General features: G+C 52.7%; 1 protein-coding gene across 1 annotated transcript in view; it reads left to right on the top strand.

Annotated features, from left to right (window-relative positions):
* The first annotated feature begins 649 nt into the window (after positions 1-649).
* The window catches only part of HPS4 (Hermansky-Pudlak syndrome 4), an 11,969-nt gene continuing 191 nt past the window's right edge, over positions 650-12,427 (top strand). The window contains exons 1-11 of the mRNA XM_010017902.1: positions 650-736; positions 1,182-1,325; positions 2,284-2,391; positions 2,752-2,868; positions 2,996-3,090; positions 4,635-4,707; positions 5,358-5,391; positions 6,026-6,122; positions 6,601-7,504; positions 10,234-10,366; positions 10,845-10,954. Of these exons, the coding sequence (XP_010016204.1) occupies positions 1,239-1,325; positions 2,284-2,391; positions 2,752-2,868; positions 2,996-3,090; positions 4,635-4,707; positions 5,358-5,391; positions 6,026-6,122; positions 6,601-7,504; positions 10,234-10,366; positions 10,845-10,954 (1,758 nt within the window). The 5' untranslated portion in view covers positions 650-736; positions 1,182-1,238. The remainder of the gene's footprint in view (positions 737-1,181; positions 1,326-2,283; positions 2,392-2,751; positions 2,869-2,995; positions 3,091-4,634; positions 4,708-5,357; positions 5,392-6,025; positions 6,123-6,600; positions 7,505-10,233; positions 10,367-10,844; positions 10,955-12,427) is intronic.

Below are 12,427 nucleotides of genomic sequence, written 5' to 3'. Positions count from 1 at the left end.
GGCCCGGGAGCGGGCAGCGGTGGCTGGAGGCCGAGTCCGGCCTTTCCCCCTTGGCCGGGCAGGGCCTCGGTGCTTCAGCATCGCCTTCGGGTTTGATTCCAGGACTCCCCTGCTCCTGCGGGAAGCTGCGGTGTCCAAGCTTGTAATGGGCTGTACGAGCTGTAACGGGGAGTAACCAGCTGTTTGTGAGCTGTTTACCCGTAGGAGCAGGCAAAAAGTATTGTTAAACACGTACGTCCTTGGAATTGGGGCTGAGCGGTGCTGGGTGCAGGCCATCTTCTGGGAACACTGCCTTGTGCGCCTCAGCGCCCCTCTGTACAGAGGGGCCGAATGAGCAGCAGCTGTGGGCGCGCTGGGGCTGTGTGTGCTTCATGCTCAGTCATAACTGATCCCTGGGCTCTGCAAGGCCAGATCTCCTTCCGCGTGTCTCTGCTGCTTGTAGGGTCTAAAGGCCACAAAAGTGGTCAAATTTTATAGTGTGGGACCCTTTTAGTGCTGTTTCTGTGTCTGAGCTTGGCGTGATAGCGTCAGAACAACATCTCTTTGTTTGTAACAACATTTTTATAGCTCTGCCTGAAATAATGGAGAGGGAGAAGTGTTTTCAAACATACCATCGTTTCTGCTCATGCTTTGCCTTGGTTTTAGGTGGAATTACTTTTTCCTGTATGATGGTTCAAAGGTGAAGGAAGAAGGGGATCCTACAAGTGCTGGGATTTGTTACTTCTACCCTCCTCAGGTAATGCTGCTTTTGTTTCCGTGCCTGTGTTGTGGGTCAGTGCTGGTGGTTCTGGGTCAGGAATGGTCGGGCTCCCAGGTGGAGATTTGGGTTCGTTCTTCTTTGGTATTCACAAAAGGTTTAACTAGCACCAGGGGGAGAGGGGTTCTGCTCCAGCAGATCCAGGCACAGAAGTGCTCTGGTTCTGAGCCTGGTGTGCATGATGGGCTCTTCTCTGTGATTGTCCAGCTCTGTCCTGGGGATGGGAATAAACACACGAGGGGTAAAAGTTCCCCTAAATAAGCTCTTGGTGATTATTTCGGTGCCTGTGCTGCTGTGGTTGATTTAGAGTTGAATTGAACTTGTAATTAATTTTTATTTATACCTGAATACAGGGGTGGTTTTTTCTCCAAGTCCTTTCAAAACCAAAGAAACCAGCCCTGTTTCTCCCCCGCCTTCCCCACAGACGATCCAGGACCAGCAGGAGCTGCTGTGTGGACAGATTGCTGGTGTGGTGCGCTGCATGACTGAGATTTCCGGGGTGCCTCCAAGCCTCATTCGCCTGAGGAAGCTCAAGTTTGCGGTTGTAGTAGATGGAGACTACCTGTGGGTGAGTGCAGGGGGCCTGGAGGCGGCCGCAGGGTGAAAACAGTGAGTCTGAACTGCTGTAGCAAACAGAAAGGCTCATCTTCCAGGGTGTGGACACAGATAGACCTGGGGAGAGCTGGGTGAGAACTTGCAGCGCACAACCCTTCATTGCAAGGTGGCTTAAATATTGTTTACTGCAACCTGCAGCTGTGAGTAGTCACTTCAGCTTCACATCCCACTTGTGCATCCACACCCAATGTGTTTCTTAGAACGTGCCTGGTAGTGGCTGCAAAACACTGAGCTCTGCATCCTGGTGTGTGTCCATGGGTTACAGGTGATGACTGGAAACAGGATCCATGTGCTGCAGTTTATAACTGGGACTCAGTGTCCCTATTTCTGATAGTCTGATCGTTCTTTCCTTCTAACCCTCAGTATTCCCTGCTGCAGAGCTTTGTCACTGTCAGCAGGTAGTGTATAAAGAGCAGCATGCAGCAGAGTTGTGATAAAACTGCTCCAAACCATCCCCAGGAAGCCAGGCTGGGACCTGTGAGGCTGATTTATCTGGCAGTGGCTGGGCTCTCCCCAAGGCTCTCCTCCTGGTGCTTCTTTTTCTCTCAGAGCCTAAATAAAGCATTTCTATAGCTGTAAATAACAAGTTAATTTGAATATTTTAAGTACTTCATCTCAGGAAAACACTCTTGGCCATTAAAGCACCGAGCTCAGTCATCTAATGTGGGAAGGGAATGTGTCTAAAATGCTGGATTTCTGACATCATTTGTTTATCCTCTCTGTGCCAGGGCTCTTCTGTGGGTATTTTTGCATTTCCTCTTCAGCCGACTTGTGAATCTGGGGGATGTTGCCTGCCACAGAGCTGCCTGCGTGCCTCTGACACTCACTTAAAAGCGATAAGAGTTGTTCTCACCTGCTGCGCCCGGGTTTTGTCAGTAACCACTCCTCATTCATGGCTTTCTGTACTGAAGGTTCTGGGCTGTGCCATGGAGCTCCCTGACATCAGCTGCCGGCGGTTTCTGGAGCAACTCATCAGCCTCTTCACCTTCTACAACGGGCCCGTGCACCGTGCGTACATGGTAAGTAGAGGAAGAGACCTGAAACGCTGCCCATGCTGGCTGAGCTCTGCCCAGGCACATACGTGCTGCACGTTCCCTGTGGGGTCTTTCTGCTAGTGAGGGGCAGAATAAGCTCACATACTAAAGAACTGGGAGCTGGGAAAGTGCCCAGCCCCATCCTGCCGTTGCTCCGAGGTAGTGTGAGGGTCTACTAGGAGTTTCCTAGATGTTCAGTCTAAAGCAGTTTCCTCTTGGTTCCGTCTCCCTCCCTGCCCTCGCAAGGTTTGTCACGTACAGGTGCTGTCCCACATTGGTTGCCGGTAAATCCTCAATGCATTAAGGCCTGTGCAGTGATGGTGTGTGGATTTGTGTCATCCACAGATGTTTTCCCAGGAGGAACTGGGCAGGCAGTGGGACAGATACATTGAACATATCCAGAAGAACACCAGTGACCTCCACAGGATTTTCAATTCTCTCTGCAATCTGGACAAAACCAAGGTAGAAGCCTCTCCTCTGCAGTGGCTGGTTCTCGAGCTGCCTTAATGCTCATGGGTTTGTGGTTATTTGCTGCTCTGAGCGTTTTCCAGGGTTCTCTGGCCTCACTCCTGGTGTTCTCCTCACATAGGTGGACCCCCTGCTTTTACTGAAAGCAGCTCTCATCTTGCAAACTTGCCAGCGGTCTCCCCATGTCTTTGCAGGCTGCATTCTCTACAAGGGCTTGTAAGTAACCAGGTATTACCAACAGGGTTGACTGCACATGAAATCTGCCCCTTCCCAGGGCTGTGCTTCCAGAGGGCATCCAGGGAGCAGGGCAAAGGCATGAGCTGGGCACACAGGGCTGCTGCTGGGTACTGGTAGGTACATTCATGCTGCAGGCAAGGTGCTCTGTGTCTGCTGGTGCGTTCACAGGGGGTGAGGGGTTATTTGTGTTTATCAGGGGGAGAAATGGAACCAGGAAGAGATGCGAGGTTTGGGTCTCAGTAGCACTCTGCTCTCTGCTGTCCAGCAGGACATGAGGACTGAACTCTTCAGGCTTTTTAGATGGAAGTCACTTAAGAAAAAGCAAACTGTGTGAATATTACTCTTCCCTGTTAGTGTTCTCCTGCACATGTGTGTGTGTCTGTGTATTCCTGACTGACTTGAGGGCTGTCTGCACCAACAGAAAGTGCACAGAGGAAGGAGCCAGAATTTCCCATGGCAAATGCTGGCTCTCTCATTGAACACTACCTGTAACTGAAGACGTTGCAGATGTGAGGGACATCGAGGAAAGCCTCATAGGTGGCCTTGAAAGACAGGAGGTGGTGCATTCTAAGAATTTCTCGGCAAGAGCATTCAAGCACCGTTTTTCTTTGGCATGAACTGTTCCTGTAACACCTTTTACGAGCACAAATGCTCCTGTAACACCTTTTACGACGCCACAAAGTGTGCATCATTCCAGGCTGACAGAGACAGGCCAGGCGGATTTAAGGGAGTGATCTCATGCTTACAGGCAGGACACAGCGAGTCACTGCAGCACCTTAAAGCTGGACATGGATGTCTGACTCAAACAGAGTCCTGTCCTGTTCCTGCCTGTCACCAAGGTGTGTGACTCGTATCTCTGCTCTGTCTGCTGGAGACTGTTTGTCACCAGAGTTCTCTGAACTCTAAATCTTACAACACTGCAGAGGGCTTTGCACTTGAGTTAAACTTCTCCTTCTTTAGAGTCTTTGGAAAATGTCCAGAATGTGGGTCTCAAGATCTAGGTGGAAAGACCAAGAATACCTTTGGAAGCCCCATCCAAGGGGCCTGGTCTCTCTGAGTCTTCTCTGCTGCCCACAGCTCTTCATGGGGTGGTGGGCAGCCTGTATGAATTGGTGTGTCTTAGGTCTTGACTCAGCAAAACCAGACTTGTTGGTCCAGAGTAAATGTCAGCAGGTGGTTTTCCTGAATTCAGAGTGGAAGTGACCCAAAGAAAAGAATGGAACGAGGGGTCCTGTTGGTCACACAGTTGTGTTGCTTTTGTGTGGACATGTGTTAGCCCAGCTTGTGTCTGGGGCTGGCTCCTCGGCCCTTGCAGGGTGTCTGGCAGGACTGGGAGAGGTGGGTGCAGTGGAACCTTAGTGCTGTGAATTGGGGCCCTGCAGCACCCTCAGTTTGCTCAGAGTCCAAATCTGGTGTGAGCATTACTGCTGGTGCTGCTCTGCTGGTGCGCTGAGTGAGGGGAGCCTGTGGCTGAGCTTTGGGAGGTGACACTGCTCATGGATGACTTTGCTTTGTCCTTTCAGGATTGTGAGCACCCAGCTGCCACCTGCTCTCACTGCCAAAGTTCTCCTCCAAAGCAACGAGCCTCCAGGCCAGGTAAGCTGCTGAGCACGTTCCCTGCGTGCAGATACCATGTGGTGTGGGAGCTCTTGTCACATGTTACTGGGAAGGACAAATACTGATGCTGGTGCTGAAAGCTTTCATTAGTTATGATTGAGAAGCTTTGATTTCAAAGCTTCTGCACTAGGAATTTGCTTTTTTTTCAGTCTTTAAGTTAGTGCATTCACAAGTTCTCATCTGTGTGATGTTTTGGTTAGCTTTTTACCCAAGGTTTAGGTTTTTAGCACTAAATACACAACGCGAATGTCTGAAAGTGACAGGCAGATGCATTCTTGTTTGTGTTGAAACTTGTCAAAAGTAATTATTTATGTGGTTCAAGATCTTCTACAAAAAAGCCCTCAAGAACAGGTATGAGGAAGGCCTCTGCTCTTACTCTGCCCTGAGCAGGCGGTAATGGCAAGTTGTGGTGTTTGTCCTTGCTTTTGGGTGTGTTTTGGTCCTTGGGAAGTCTCCTTGACTTTGAGGGCTGCCCAGGGAACATACCACCATGGTAAAGCAGTCACAGCTTTTGCTGAAGGGGGTGGTCTGGGGTGTGCTGTGGTCACAGGGAGGCTGGAATTGATGTGCAGGTGGCACTGATGGAATGTTGAGTCGTGCCATGGGGCTGATTCTTGCCTTTTTTTCAGAGTGAGCCTGGAGGTGAGGAGCAGCAGAAGCCTGGTGAGCATCCATCCAGCTGCAGGACCCGGGTTCCAAGTGCCCAGCAGCTGCAGCATACTCTGGGGCTGTGCTCTGCAGGGAGAGCTTGGGCTGGTTCTCTGGGATTCATGTCAAAGCTCTGGCTGGGTGCAGCAGTATATCCCTGAGGGTGTTGCTGCCACTAGTCAGCATGTGCCAGTGGGTGTTGTGTAATCAGAACGAGTTCCTTCCTTTGGCTGAGTGAAGGAGTTTGCTCTTTTGGGTTTAGTTGTCAGTTCTGCAGATTCCCAACATGTCTGCTTTAATTCCACTTACCCATGTGCCTACTTGGCCACTGATGGAGCCCTGGAAACAGATGGCTGATGCTTGCAGGCCAAACCTTCAGTCATTGCTTCTGAGCATCAGTTTGTAGCTATTCTGCCAGGATGGTTAGAAGAAAACACTAAGGGAAAATGAAACTGTGTCAGGCATTAAGTGTACGAAGAGGATGGGAAGATGCTGCCCAGTTAGAAGTGGTCAGTTGGTGGCGACCCAGGATGCAGGATGAACGTGTGCCTTCTCCTCCTGTAGAAGCCTTTGGGCTGATGGAGTTTGGCTTCTGTTCCTTATGCTGGCACACAGTCATTTAATCCTCACCCCCTCATTGCTCTTGCAGGTTCCCCACTGCCGCAGGGTGTCCGTATCATCCCGGTGTTCCTAACGGAAGATGAAGTCTCAGTGCTCCGAGACTTTCCAGTGCAGTGGATGATGAGGTGAGGGATCAATGTGACACACAGGGAGGTCTTGCCTCAGGGGAGCTAACATGTGGTTCTGTGTTCTCACGGGCTCTTGTTACTGCTTGGTACCAACCCACACACTGTTCTCTGGCTGCTAAAGCTGCCTGAGGTCTCCCAGGCTGGACACATCGTGGTGTCCGTGTCTCTGTGTGAAGCAGCCTCAAGCAGAAGTGGTCCCCAGACCAGCTGCCATCTTCTCTTGTGTCTCAGCTCTGCTGCTGCTTGAAGCCTTTGTGCTTTGTGACAAGGGAGTGGTGCTCCCTGAGCCTGCAGTGCAAGAGGCCCGTGCTCTTCACTGCGTTAGACCTTAACCCATCCTTTTCTGAGGTAGATGCTCTTTGTAGCAGAGAACAGATCAGCTGTTGAACACTGCCAGTGGGTGGTAGTGTTGTCAGGTGTGTAGTAACTCCAAACAGGTCCTACTCAGTAGTTTAATCAACTTGCCTCCCACTAGGTCATCCGTGTCCCCAGCAAGCCCTAGAGGAGAGGAGGATGGTCTCTGCTCCCAGGCTGTTTCAGAATCAACAGGAGTGCATGAAACCCAAGACCTGAATAATGCCTCTGTGCTGGAGTCCCCTGAGCAAGCTTCAAGCACAGCTGCACCAGAAGATGCTGCACACCCGGGCAGCCATGCAAACACTGTGAATTTGAAGGGCTTCCCTGAAATGGAAGCCAGTACAAAGAACTCTCCAACTGCAGAACTGAGCAGATCAGACAGCAGCTCAGAGCTCAGCAGAAAAGCATCCTTTCCATCAGAGAGAGACACGAAGCAGCTGCCAAGCCCTTCCACGCCGCGTACTCCTGAATATGCTCAAACTACAGGTCCATATCTGGAAGGCTTTTTCTTTCCAAACCCTTACACCCGGGAGCAGGAGAGTTACAACATGAGGAAACCCCTTGTGGACTCTTATGTTGAGCAGAAGAGTTTTCAAAGTTATCATGCAGCCAGTGGCAATCCAGCTACTCGCTCTCCTGCCCAAGAGCTGAGCAGAAGGAAATCAAGTGAACAAGATGAGGAAGGAACTATGAGCCAAAGAAGTGTCTCTGGAGAGAACAGCAGTGCAGCTGGTGGCAGCGGGCGCGATTTGGGTTGTCCAGCCACTGCTGTACAACCAGAGCTCCAAAGCAGAAGCCAGCTGCTGGCGGAAGAGGCTCAGGAGAGCCTGCGGGGTGACCCAGCACAGAACAGTGGCTGCCCACCTCGGGGGGACAGTGTGGGAGCCCAGGCTGGTGCGGAGCCAGGCAGACCCCGCTCGCAGGTTAAGATGAGCTTGTATGTTCACTGCATTAAGGGCCTTGTGCTCTCCCTCCTGGCTGAAGATCACCTGCGAGAGGACCAGAGCTCCATCGAAGACGTGGTAAGTGGGGAAGCTCTTCCACACCCGCTGCGATGCTGCTGTGCGGCTGGTGGTGGTGGGTGACAGCTGAGGAGCGCGCGTTGCCTCGCGCCTCCCGTCTCTCCTCACCTCTGCACCTTTTGCAAGGCAAAGCCAGTTGGCTTGAGGTCCAACACCGCAACCAGAGCGACGTGGGAGGCTGTTCGCAAGTGCCAGGCAGCGAGAGGTGAGAGCGGTGTCTCACAGGAGGCTCCTGTTGTCTGTCGGTGGGGCCGTGTAGGTGTGACCGTCCGACAGCACCGCCGGCTGCCAAGGGCTCTGCTGGCTTTGGGATTCCTTGGGAAACCCCGTCAGTTTCGTAATGCTTTTGGAAGGCAAGGTTTGTTCTCTGCGACTTTGCATGTCACAGCTTCTCCCTCTGGAGGCACCAGGGATGAAGCGTTTCCTTTTGAGGTGGAAATCTGGCTGTTGAGCCCCCAGCCCGCTGTCCCTGGCGCTGCTCCCCGGGGCTTGGAGCAAAGGGTGGTGCCATTCGTGTACTGCAAATAGGTGCTGTACTGGGGCAATCCTCTGCTTTGGTGCCCAGGCTGCCCTGCTGCAGCTAATGCGGCTGTGGGGGAAGGATGTGCCAGCCCCCGGCGTTCCTGGTTCCCGGTGAAGCGTCAGTGTGCAGCTGCTGCCTGGCCTCTGCCTCCCTACCAGGAGCTGAGTCAAAGCTGCAGAGGCCTCTTTGATATGCAGTTGCCATAGGAACAACCTAATTCCGTTACTCTCAGACTGGAAGGTGGAGGAAAGCTCAGGCTGGCTCCCAGCATCGGCACAGCCTCAAGGTTGCTCCTGTTCCTCCTGAGCTCTGGGACTGGGAGGCTGTGCCTGCAGCCCCCCTGTGAGCAGGGAGATGCCACCTCCACACAGCACAGGGGGATTGGTGTGTGCTGAGGAGGGGCAGCCGTGCCCTTTGCACCAGACATGGCATGCTGCTCTGTCCCCTTCTGCTGGCTCCAGCTGCACACCACCTCCTGCTCTACCACATGCTCTCTGGGGGGAGAGAGAGGGCTGATATAGGCAGGTAGGAACAGGGGCTCTTGGGAGTTGAAGGTTGTCCTTATAGCAAAGTACCCTCAGGTTCTCTGGGTTTCCTCCAGCTGCAGCCCAGCTGTGCTCGGAGGTGGTGTGATTCCCAACAGCCGGTGCAGCTCCTGTGGCTGGAAACCAGGCTCTGCTCTGCTCCTGCCATGGGAGGGAGCGCCTGAAGGATGTGGTTAGTGTGTGAAATGCCTTGTTGGGGGGGGTTAGCTCTGCTGGTGACACACTGCACTGTCCTCCTCCCATCACATGCCTGGGCAGGGCGAGCCTGCCTCAACCTGTCATTCAGTTCATTAAGTCTCAAGCCTGGCACTGGAGCACCACAGTTCAGTCGATTTTCCTTTGTGCATTGCCCCAGGGCTGACAAATCCCTGTTCCTTCAGGTTCCCCTTTTCCCAAACATGCTGCTTCCACCTCACATACTCTTTGCTTTGGATCTCATCTGAGCAGAACAGTCCTGGGTTTTGCTGGGATTGGGTTCTTCTGACTACACCTTCCTCTGGGTGCGGGTGTGTGGTTGCACTGCGTGTCCCTGCATCCCAGGAGGAAGGGTGTTGGAGGCGGTGGAGCTGGGCTCTGCTGCTGGCATCAGGGTGGATTTGAGGCCTTCCCCTCAGCCTGTCTGTTCCTTTGTTTATCTGTAGATTAAAAACGACCCTGAGCTCTCAGGGATGTCAGAGCTGGGTTCTAGTTAATGTTTGTTGAATGCTTGAGGCTCCTGAATGACACCAAAGAAGGGTAAAATATGCTACTCGCACGGCTGAGAAGAGCAGAGAGTCGTGATCATCCCTCAGGGAAGGCAGCTTCCAGAGCAGACATTCCCTGCAGAGCAGGAGGATTCCAGCCTCCCTTCCTGCTGCTCTTCAGCTCTTATCCCTTCCTTTCACTGCACAGAAAAGAGAATCTGTTCCATGACCAGTGGGGTCAGGCACTGCTGGTCTGTGCAGGCTGCAGCCTCTCCATGGCATGGGAAAGCAGGGGGGCAGGTGGGGGGATTATGGAGTTAATCTGCCCAGCCCTGCCTGGGAGCCTCAGCAGAGCCAGCAAAGCAGCTTGGCTTTCATGTTAGCACATTGTTGTGAGTCCATTGCTCCGTGCTGGGCCTGTCCTTACCCCACCGAGGAGGCTCTTTGCTTGGCTTTTCTCTCCTTCCTTCTGGTGATAGCCCGGAGCCTGCAGCCTGCACTGGTCATAAGCTCAGAGCAGGGGCTGAGTGCCCATTAGGAGATGTACTTGGGTGCTGCAGGGTAACACTGCAGGCAGCTAAGTCCAGCCCAAGCGGGTAAAGCTGCATCCAAACGTTGTACTGTCTGCCTGGTGTGACAACGACTGGAAAGCAAAGGAATATTCCTTGCTGTGGCTGAAAATCATGGCTAGGATGTGAAAATGAGCCCTGGAGAGTAATGTTTGATGGTAAATTAATGGAGTCTTGCATTTTCCTGTAATTAATAGCATCAGGTGGTTTAATGGCTTAGTTCCAGGTTGGAATGCCCTTTTCTCACTGACTTGTAAGGTCTCAGACTTGTTTGCTTTCCTGGGCAGCAGCAGCAGAACATGGAAGGGTCCAGTCCCTCTGTAATCAACATGAGTCTCCTGAGCTCCCTCTGGTCCAGGCCAGGCAGGTCTCCTGCTCTAACACTTCCCTTTTCTTGCTGTTTCTGCAGTACCACAGCAGCCTGGCTTCTCTGAATGGCCTCGAGGTTCATCTGAGGGAGTCTCTGCCCAAAGACTCCTCATCCTCAGCCAAGACAACCTACAGCTTCACTCACTATGATTGTGTTCAGAACGTACTCACAGGTAAGCCTTCAGGAGGGAATAAGGAGAAGAACAGGGTTTCTGGTAGCCTTTTCCCATGCTTCAGATACCTTGTTTTAGGCCATTGACCTGCAGAAAGCCCCGTGGACGTACTGCTCCAGTTCATTCTAATGTTTCCCTTTTCCTGGCAGCCCCACAGGCAGTGTCCTGGCTCTCTCCATCTTAGAAGTGCTTAGGAAAGGAGAGAATCCCCAGGGATCCTCAGGGACCCAGGTCTCAGGCCTTCTTGTCACCTCTCTGTTGTGTGTACATGTGGGGAGAGGTACCCCGGGGTTTTGCTTTGTGCAAAAGCCTGAGCACAGTGCAAGTCACTGAGGTCACACTGGGATTTAGGGGTCACCCATCTCTGTTGTGCAGATATCCAGGCTCTGTGGGAGAGGTCCGCAGCCTTTCCTGCTCGGTAAGTGGGGACAGGCTCCTACAGAACGGGATTTTAACACCCCCTCACTCCTGTCTGCAGCCAATCTGCCCCACACACCCGGCCCGCTGGATCGGCACTTCCTGAGAGCTGCCACACTGATCCACTCCGACTTCAGCCAGCTGCCCACTGCCTCCGAGCTGATCGTCAGGTAGGGCGTGCTCGTCACTCCCTCTTCTCCCAGGCCCAGGAGTGCTGCAAGGTACACGGAGTAGGCAGAAGGGGCGAAGCCCTTTTCCAAGGCTGGCACACGCTGTACTTGTGCCGGAGCCTCTTGTGAAGTGTCAGTCATGTCCCCTTATTCCCTGAGGTTTCTTCTTTAGATGTGGGATAGTTAATATTCTGCCTGTAGTGTGATGTGGATGTTGAGAGGCCAGAATGCCACCAAGGCCGGTGAAGTGAAGGCAGAGCTGGGTTGTGCCATGGATTTGGATGAAGATACAGTGCTAGAATATTGCCAGTTCCTAGCACCATAAGGTTCTAAGGCGCAGTGTTAAATATAGCTGCTCCTAATAAATGTGTGTCTCGGCTGGGAGCCAAAGGCACCCAGAATTGGCAACCTAGATTTTGTTTTCTTGCATGGCTTGTTGGGTTGGAAACACGCTGTAACGCGCGTGGCAAACTCAATTGTAATGCACCAGGCGAGATGTGCTTATCGCAGCCACAGCCAAGCTCGTGCTGCTCTCCCCGCCCCGGGAGCTGATCCCAGGAGCACGGCTCTGTTGGGAACACACAGGGATTCCGCTTGCTTGGCCGTGCCCGTTTGTCCAAAACATGATGAAATAAAGATGCTTTTGGGAATTACACTGTTTCACTTCCCTGACGCAGCTTGCCAAGGCAATGTGAATCATACGCTCGGTGCAGGAGATCTCCTTGCTGAGCATTAGTTTCACTGGCTCCTTAAATCCTCCACCAGCTAAGCTGGCGTGTTCTGTGTTGCCCCCAAAAAAGCAACTCCATGTGTGAATCAGCCTGAGTAACAAGATGACTAAAACTGCTTGCTTTCATGGAGAGTTGTCACAGGAGGGTGTCAGCAAACATATCAGTTGCTGCTTTCCTCCATTGAGGGAATGGAGAGTCCCTTGCTTTGCTCCCTGCCAGCCCTCTTGCAGGTAAATACTGAGTGGGGGATTTCAGTTTCATGCTTATAGTATCTGACTGTTCTCTGAGCTTCATTAGGTGTGGCTAAAGAGCCTGCTGCAAGGGTGCTGTGCTGGGATTTCTTGTGGACAGCAGTAGTGAGACGGGTTCCTCCAGGAGAAAAGGGGTGTTAGACACGAGGAGCACTTAACTACCAGCTGTCGACGTACAGGGCTGCTCTGCCAGCAGGGGAGGCTCTCAGAGTGTGGCCACATGCGTGGGTGTTAATGCTGCTGAGGGCATCCCAGAAGATGTGACAGATGATGCTTTAGGATGTCAGGACCCTTGAGAAGGAGAGTCTGGTTCCCTGTGTCGTCCTGCAAGGGTTTAGTGCCATTTTGGCTCTGTGTTCCTTTGTCGAGGGAGACCTAAAAGTCCCTCTCCGTAGCTGGGAGTCCTGTGCTGTGAGTATCCCAGTGCCCAGCCCAGAGAGCTGAAGCGGACCTTGCGCAGAGCTGGAAATCCTGACCTGCCCCCTCTCGTGC

This window comes from Nestor notabilis, unplaced genomic scaffold (genome assembly GCF_000696875.1).
Source record: "Nestor notabilis isolate BGI_N333 unplaced genomic scaffold, ASM69687v1 scaffold25947, whole genome shotgun sequence".
Lineage (NCBI taxonomy): Eukaryota > Metazoa > Chordata > Aves > Psittaciformes > Psittacidae > Nestor > Nestor notabilis.
Note: the sequence above shows the minus strand (reverse complement) of the source record. Positions and strands in the feature narration are given on the sequence as shown.